The 9,290-nt window shown below is 37.1% G+C and overlaps 1 protein-coding gene across 1 annotated transcript; it reads right to left on the bottom strand.

The window, feature by feature from the left end:
- Positions 1-34: 34 nt before the first annotated feature.
- On the bottom strand, positions 35-7,730 carry LOC134534220 (methylosome subunit pICln). The gene is made up of 5 exons (XM_063372491.1): positions 7,389-7,730; positions 3,573-3,721; positions 1,883-2,041; positions 1,117-1,203; positions 35-390 (listed from the first exon to the last, which is right to left on the bottom strand). The coding sequence occupies exons 1-5, from the start codon at positions 7,505-7,507 to the stop codon at positions 296-298; spliced, it is 609 nt and encodes a 202-aa protein (XP_063228561.1). The 5' UTR covers positions 7,508-7,730; the 3' UTR covers positions 35-295.
- Between the last annotated feature and the right edge of the window lie 1,560 nt (positions 7,731-9,290).

The following is a 9,290-nucleotide window of genomic DNA, read 5'->3' as shown; positions in this document are numbered from 1 at the left end:
AAATCAAAGTAATCTAAAAATATGTAACTATGTCTGTAATATACAATTTTTTATTCAGTTCCTCACATACAAGCTTATTATTACACAGAAACAGTTTCGTCGTAAATCGGACAAATCATGACAATAAAAGCTGTCTTTCATAATAAGAAAAAAATCGCTGCAATTTCCAAGTCAACTAGAATACAAAAACATCCAGTTACACAGTCTTAAAAACATAATGTGCCACCACAATGTCATCAGTGTCATTGTCTCACATCAAATAACTTAGTTCGCACGATCATCATGCCAAGCCACTTCACTCGTCCGCATCTTCGAACTGTCCGTCCATCTCCATGGGTTCAGCGTTGTTGTCCCCGTTGACAGTCGGCTGGTGCTCCCCGTGTTCCACCCCTGCAGTGCAAAAATTTATTCAGTTAGGGACAAGACTGTATTGTGAATTACGACAACACAAAAAAAAGCGCATGTCAAAATACCAAACTGCAAGTCACCTATTGCCTCGCAAATGAATCGCCCCTTTGTATGAGTCGCATCCTTATATTGGGCAAAAAATTTAACTTTTTCACGGCAAGAGTCGCCCTCAAATACGAGTCGTGCCATAAATCTGTCTCCAGTAGAATACAAGGGAAGTCTTTATGATCTTTTTCACAGCTTATTGCCACAAGGCGTCCTTTCCCCCCCTCGACAAAACTCTGTATCCAATGTGAAACTTGAACCTACGGCCTCGTTAGAAGTCCGATAGTATAATTACCAGAACACCTTCGAGGCCAGCTTTGGTTTTGTTACGTGTTAAGTTGGATGGCTTGTAAATATGCACTACCTCGCCTCTTGTGACACTTTCATAAGAGGCCATCTGATATATGAGTGGTTCTACACTGAGGAGTTAAGAAATACTGAAAGCCGCAACATACTACGAAACACAGCAATACAATATTGGTGAAGGCACCACTTTAGAATGTTACAAAAAAATGTGTAAGATATCACTTTCTGGCATCCCATTTACTTCTGAAGTCGTACAAGAGATGACCGGCACGCAACGAATGGCAAGCAGGCACTAAGAAATAACACGGGTCTCAGCTGCCAGGCAAGGCTTCGAGTCCCAACACCTCCGACAGTTACCGTTTGGCACGGACGGCCCATCTCCGCCGCCCAAGTTCGCAGTGTCGTAGTCGCCTTCCTCCTCCGCATCCTCGAATATCTCGTCGTCTGAAACACAGCACGCCAACTAATAACAATTTGGAAATACAGAGTTCTATCAGTTATCACAGACTACAATACCAAAACATTATGTTTTTTTCTTTTTAATAAACACTTTAAAATACTTCTTAAGAAAATACTCCAGTTTAAAAAAGCACATGTGTAATTGTAAGGCACCTCTACAACGCATGTCATCTTTACGGCGCAAGCATGTTTTTTATTGGTTCTACTTCATTAGTTTCCATAAGACACTTTTTATTGTTAAACATTTGCAGAATACACCTTTTGAATCTAAGACTGAATTTTTTTTTTAAATTGAAATTTCAAGTTTTGAAAAAATTGAGTGTGACATAACATTTTTAGATGCTTACTTAATTTGCAAAGATTGTCATCAAAATAAGTAATAAATATAAACAATCAGGTTATTTTTTTTTTTTTTTAATAAGATTTTGTCAATAGCCCATAGAGATGGCGACACAGACCAGGAGTATTTAGGAGGTGGTCTCTAAACCTACTGGAGGTCCCGGCATGAGGCCAGGACTTCGTCAGCTGCGAGCGCCCGGCTGCCCCGGTGGCTCATATGTCAACGTGCAGCCTCGCATGCAGAGGGACGTGTGTGTGTTTCATGCAGCACTTCGCTAGTCCAACTGAACCCGACTGCAGTTCGACCTCCCGGCCGAGCACCCACCTTCCGACAGGCTGTCCACGGGGTCCGGGTGGAGGGCCTGGCACTGGGACATGGCCGTGAACATCGCCTGGAGCGACGCCTTGTCGTCCGGCACGAACCTGATCTCCGTCATCCCGCTCTCGTCGCACTCGTCCTCCGACTCGTCCTCCCCGGGCACATCTGCACACGTGCACACACCCCGTCGCACCCCAGCACACTCCACACACGAGGCTCTGCGCTGTTCCACAGGACTGATCCAGGGGGAAGCCTCCCAGGGTTGGAGGGGGCCAAGGATGAGCCGAAAATTTTTTTTTGCAGACTACAAGAAGTGACATAAAAGGCAAACGGTAAAAATAGCTATACAAACTCTACTAATACTAGGGCTGTTTTATTTTCCAACCTCTGCTAGTAGGCTACATATAAAAAAAGACAAATTTAAGTAACACAAAATTTTTATTACCAAACATTCAGCAAGGTGTTACTTATTTATCTATATAATCACCCAAACGATTGAGGCATTTGTCATACAGTGACACAAGCTTCTCGATGCCTTCTTGGAAGAAGTTAGCCGCCAGTGAGGGGAAATACAGGGCCAGCGCCGCTATCTCCCTCTCCCTTACGATGCCGCTGTGAGGCGGGTGGACTAGTAGTGCGGTTCATTGTGCCCCACTATTCGTTGACGATGTTTTGTGTTTTCGTGCTTTATAAACGACAATGATTTTATTGTTTTGCTTGCGTATTGCATCCCTTGCAAGCTAAGGGCTATTTCTGTCAATTTTAACACCATACCTCTCTTGCATTTCTTCTTGTGTCACAATTATTTTCAACAAATATTTATCAAGTTATAATGGGTTTAAAAAGTTGCGTGTTCTAAATTATTATACCTTGTGTGACTTTTTTAATTTGTTTACATAAACATTCCCACACAAAAATGAAATTGTATACATGAACTACTTGTTTTTTTATTATATAAAAACCACTTGGTTTAAACCAGCCAACCCTGTTTTGGAATGCATTTTTTTCATGCTGAAGCCACTAATCTAGAATATTTTGTGCTATATTGTCACATCACATGTAGTTGCTTAGTGACTTTTGTTGGGAGGGTATTTAACAATTAAACAAAAAAAAAATTAATTAGCAGTCTTTTCCAGTAATTGCTAATGTACGTTTTCCTGTACGACATAGAGATAATACAAGTAGTTGCCTAGATATCTATATCTAATGCACCTGATCACGATAGCAAGATTTTGTAAATACACTGATCCTGTTGTAAAGATGCTTGCTGTTTTTTTTATTTAGAATATTGATAATCCTGTCCTCTTGATTCTGATTACATGATATTGTTGGGAAACTGCCTTAAAGTCTGATGAAATATGTTTTAGCCACTTGAATATAGTGTTGCAAAATTATTACATTCTCTGTAATATTATAACAGCAATTTTAATAACCCTCCAATCAATATTTTCTTGTTTTAAATGGATTTTAGCCCACAATTCCCTCTACTTAATGAGACTGCCTACTTGAGTTTCTCAGAATTCAGTAGGAATTTGACAATCCTGCATTCTGGGGAAATATAAGGATGTCTGTAGTGCTCAAAAATACCATTCTCCAAAAATATTTTTTCTTTCCCAAGCGAAAAGCAGCTAATCTAGTGTATTACTCATAGCCCTCTCCGGCCAATAAACTTAATGTAGCAATGCAGCAATCTCACCTCCCGCAAACTCGATTTGCGTGTCCAGCATGAGGTAGAGGCACTCGTCTGGGTGGATATTAAAGTCCTTCGATACTGCGTGAAGCGTGATATGTTCGTACTGTACGGAGATGCCTTTCCCGGTGACGCCATCAACCCACGACAAGTGGCTGGAAGACAAACACACATCTTAAAATCAATGCTGCACAATTTATTTACATAGCTACAAATAATAAATTAGCTAATAATCATGGTGTTAGAATTTTAGGTACATAACATTCTAATGTCAAGACTTTTCTGTAAAGAAAATAATATTTCAATAATTGGTGTTTTGCAGTACAGACATTACTTATTCTACTTAGAAAATAAGAGTTTATAAATTCATACTGATTTTCAAGGAATTAACATTTATAGTTAACATTACAAAGTCTGTGCAATGATGCAGCCACCGTATTTTTTTGCTTTTTTATGTTGCCAATCTTGTGGTTCTCAATATGTACATTTTGGATTTGGATTTTGTAATGCAGTGGAAGGTAAAAGAAAATAATAATTAACACCCAAGTCCCTACTGTGCATCTAAACGCCCAAGCGTCAACACTTGACAGGATTTTTTTAACAGTATGAAGACACAGGCCATGGACTTGTTACGCGCGAAAGCGTTTCATACATATAATGACACTTATTATTTTTTTTACATTAGGTTACATGCTATTGCAAGTAACAAGTCAGTTCACCACTATGAAAAACCCTGTAAAGGGTTGGCGCTTAGGTTGAGATGCACAGTAGTGACACCTTTTTTTAATTTTTATTTACCTTCCACTGCATCACAAATCCAAAATACCAAATATGTACGTACTTATATGTCGAGAGCCACAGGTTCAAAATGCTACGCTAAAGTACAATAACAGCGGCCGCATCCCTGCACAGGATATCCAATGTAACCTATAAACAGTAAATAGAGGAATATAAGTTTTCGAAAAACAATTTCCATAAGGCTCAATTCTAGATACTGATACCGACCAAGTGTGGAAGTTTATTACATACAGGCTAAAAAAAAGAAGGGGAAGAGCAAGACGTCATGGAAGATGGCCAATGATTAAAGTGAATAATGGAACAAAGGAAAATTTGGTGTGCAGTATTGGCAACAGCAAAAGACAAAATAGCACTATGGAAAAACTAGCCAAATGATACTGTGAGTTTTGGAGCAATAGTAGTGGTCATTTATATTAGGAAGAGTGAATTAATACATTATTGTTGAAGTGATAAAAAGAAAGTTAAAAGTTTGGTGAGGGTAGGTCAGCTAATAAAAAACTTTTGCGTATTTAATTTTAGTAAATTAGTAAAATATAGGTGGAAGGTATCATAAAGGAGACTAAATTTCTAAAAGGTCTAGTTTCTCTTGCGATAGCAGTATTTAATTCATATAAAATAAGAATTTTCATGGTTAAAATTTTGTGGTATCATCAAAAATAAAATAGATCCAAGAAGTCAAGTCTATTTTACAATACCGAGATTGAAATAATTACCTAAATAAAAATTCTAAAAAAGTAGGCCTATTTGTATTAGTATCATGAAGTAGAATACAGTCCATCCGGTATACTCTATTTTACGATACCGGTAAAAATGTGAAATATCTCTAATATTTTTCTCAGTATCGTGACATAGTATCTCACCTGGTCGAATTTATTTCGCGACATGGATATTTAACAATCGGGTAAAATTTATATTTTTCTGTAATATTTTTCTCAGTGTTGTGAAGTAGTGTATAGTTTGCGATACTGGAATTACAATGATTAACATTTTGATAGCCTATCTCACTAAAAATTTTTTTGGTAAATATGTATTGTACGGATTAGCGCCAAAAAAAATCGTACAAATATGAAATAACTTTCATTATATGCTCTTTTACGTCCTCTTTTCAAAACCGCCTGCGGAGATTAAAAATTCCAATTACTTTTGGAGATATCGCCGTTCTTATTTTGCAATACAAGCCCTATGTAATCATTCAACAGACGCCATTTTATATTTTGCCGTGTGCGCGTGAATGCCTAAAAAACAGAAATTTTCCATTAGGTAAGGTTAGTTACATGATAAATACTTCAAAATAAACGGAAATTAAAAATAATATCAATTAATTTTACTTGTATAGTTTTAAGTATTTATAATGTAACTGACCTGACCTAACAAAACGGGACAAAGGTAGATTAGGTCAGGTCAGCTACAGTATAAATAATTTGAAACTGAACGGACATTAAAAATAATAAAAATTAATTTTAATGGTTGTTTAGTTTTAAAGTATTCATAATGTAGCTGACCTGACCTAACAAACCGGGAAAAAGAATGAACAGTAGGAACTCACGTAATTTTCTTTTTACGTGATGTAGTCGTTCAACTACGTCGCAAAAAAAAAAAATCATATTTGTAAACAAGCAACAATGGTGAACGCGGGAAGCCTACGATTCACTCATCTTTCTGGACATACCCGAATACTCACGTTGGCAAGCCTTCATTCAACAGACGAGAGGCAAACGCCCGATCGTGCATCTTCGGTTTTTTTTATTTATTTTTATTGTAAATAAATATGCAACTCATGAAAACTAATGGTCAATTAGGTTATGTTAGCTACATTATAAATACTTCAAAACATTGTGGATGGTTGATTTGGTTAGGATAGCTACATTAAAAATACTGTGAAATCATGTAAACTGTTTCCTAGCGCTGGATAGCTACATATTAAAAAGTTATTTGCTAAGCAACCATAAAATGATTTTACAGTTTTTTTTAATGTAGCTATACTTACCTAATATAACCAACCATCCACAGTGTTTTAAAGTATTTTTAATTACTTCTTGCTAATTTTAAGAAAAGAAGGCTTGCCAACGTGAGTATTCGGGTATGTCCAGAAGGATGTGTGAATCGTAGGCTTCCCGCTGAACCCCGCATCAGTGCACATCATGAAAATTAAAAAATTCCATATCTCCTAAAGTATTTGGAATTTCTGATCTCCGCCGGTTTTAATGAAAAGAGGAAGTTAAAGAGCACAGAATAAAGGTATTTTCGGATTTTTAAATGTTTTTTAAAAAAAATCGCCAAAAAATGAATATTAAAAAATTCGATATCTCCAAAAGTAATTGGAATTTTTTATCTCCGCAGGCGGTTCTGAAAAGAGGACGTAAGATAGCATATAATGAAAGTTATTTCATATTTGTACGATTTTTTTTGGCGCTAATCCGTACAATACATATTTACCAATTTTTTGGTATCGTGAAGTAAGTACAGTCCTACAAGACGCAATATATTCAGCGATTCCGGTATTAAGTTTGAAAAAATTTGACATCTTAAAATAATTTGTTTTTGGTATTGTAAAATAGAATAACGATACCGAAAAATAATAATTATAAGAATTGATATATGAGAATAATAGCGATTACAATGTTCCCCGTCCAAAACCCCCATATTTCCGCGCTTGTCCCGAGAGACGGTAGGGGTGGTAATGAAGCATGCGTCATCTTGGTGGGCACAAATAATGGTATAGTATCGCGATCTAGAATAGTCCCACCAGGTATTACCGAGTTTAGCTACAATTTAAATACGATTAAATCATGTTGACAGTTGTATAGGTTCGGTTAGTAACATTTCAAACACTAAAAGACGTTTCCAGTAGAAGTGAGCAAACATTTTTTTGTTTTCGAAACAATATCTTGCGTTTTCGTGACCCATGTCGGTGTTTTAATTGTCCTTGTGGAATAGGCCATAGACACTGGCAACTTTCACTTGCAATGACGTAAAATTTTAAAAACATGATTCAAATAAAAATGTAATACTATAAACATATACCTGGTTGCAATGTACAATGTTCCCGTCCCAATCTCTCTCTCATTTATGAACAACTTTGTTAGAGGTTGTTCGCATTTAATTCCACTTGAAGGAGGAGGAAAACTACTCAAAACCACCATTATTGAACCAAAATATCAGTGTTTTTAAAAATAAGATAATTTTTTTTTCAGAACTTTCAATTTTTTCAAAAACACAAAATTTCAAGTATTTTCCTTCACAATTCAACCCAGTACAAAATATAAAACCGCTAAAACAACGAACACAAGAGAAATAAAACCAATAAATTTTGCTACTATTTTGTTTTATTATTTACTTCATAGATACGCAGATATGCAAATAGATGACCCTGCAGTGATGTAAGACACGCAGGTGTGACATTTGTAAGTAATGCTCGTTGAATCGAACGTACTTAAAAAACAAAGATACGAACTTGGATAATAAAAACCTAACCTATCAGAAGACAATGTAATGGCTTCATAATGAAACAATTCGATTATTTTGCTCTGGACAGTTTTAATTGCGTCCCTACAGAATAATACGTTGGCCAGCTGGTCACACAGGTCGTTTGGCCACATCGAAGCCTTACTAAAGCAATTACGCTGTAGGGCGAGGGTAAAAAAACAAAAATAGTGCGCTATCAATTGTAAAATGTATTTAATATAAATATTATCAACAACTTGCACAATGGACTATTCACGAAATTATTTTTACTACAAATGTATCTACTCGCAAGGTTTAATTTTTTCACATCCTGGCACATTTTTGCACTGTTGGACCCTGTACCATTTTGCATCTAGTTCACAGCACCACAGTAGTAAGCTTTCTGATATGTCCTGTGGCTGGCCCTCCATGTCCTTTCAAACACGCACCATTTCTAAAAGGGTTTTGTCACCCGACAAAGTGTAGAATTAGGGACACTCTAGAACTTCACATTAAACCCGTTTCACACCTTAAGTGGTTTCTTCCACTTCACTATTCGTCAAACCATACTTATTTAAGGACTTTCCATCATGGCCACATGGTACTCTGTCATGGTCATCCTAGTACTCTAGTGTGATGTAGTGCAGTGCGGGCTTTAGAGATCGTCTATTAGGTTTTTGTATTATGTATAAACATTGAACTTTCAATTAATATGAGTCACATGCAGACTTTCTTTGTATCGAAGGTCATAAGGCCCAACCTAGTATCCAGCCAGAAGACAATGAGCTTAATTCCACACTCCTAATGGAATGCTTGATTAAGTGGACATTCCACGAACTATCGACATGGTGAAGTTACAGCCATCCATAGGGTCACGTGACCCATTGAAAGCAAGTGTAAGGCTATCAGCGAATGTAACACGACGAGCCTTAGCTTCACTTTGACACATGCCATATGTACCATAACTAGGGAGCACTCTAGGGAGCCGGAACTGCATGCAGCACAATATGTCCATCTAAAACTGTTTTCCTTGGTATGTGTCATGTTGCTACTTGCAATTTGCAAGTGGGGGCTCCGGTTCACGTACTGTTTTCGGGCAACCGATTGAGAACTCTTTGTATGTAAGTTATTTTCAAGCATGTTGGGACATGTTCAGGTATAGTAATGCCACAGGTTAAGTGCTGCTATAGCACCTTGTACAGGGACTGCTTGTGTCGCATTAAAACATCAAAATCACTACCTGTTTCATTCATACTAGTCACCACTACCCATTTCGTAACAATAAGGCCTGAACCCAACCTGAGTGCTCGCCAGGCATCAACGCATGCTACCTACAATCACGGGGTAGCCAGACTGGCATCAAAGTACAAAGAAGTGCATCTGCTGCTTCAAGAAACCTCGTTGATAAATATTCATGTGCCAGCCAAAGTTAGCTCTAATATGCGATTTTATTATGATTAATTTCTGAAAAATGTTTTCGGT

The sequence above is a fragment of the Bacillus rossius genome, chromosome 7 (assembly GCF_032445375.1).
Source record: "Bacillus rossius redtenbacheri isolate Brsri chromosome 7, Brsri_v3, whole genome shotgun sequence".
NCBI classification, from domain to species: Eukaryota; Metazoa; Arthropoda; class Insecta; order Phasmatodea; family Bacillidae; genus Bacillus; species Bacillus rossius.
Note: the sequence above shows the minus strand (reverse complement) of the source record. Positions and strands in the feature narration are given on the sequence as shown.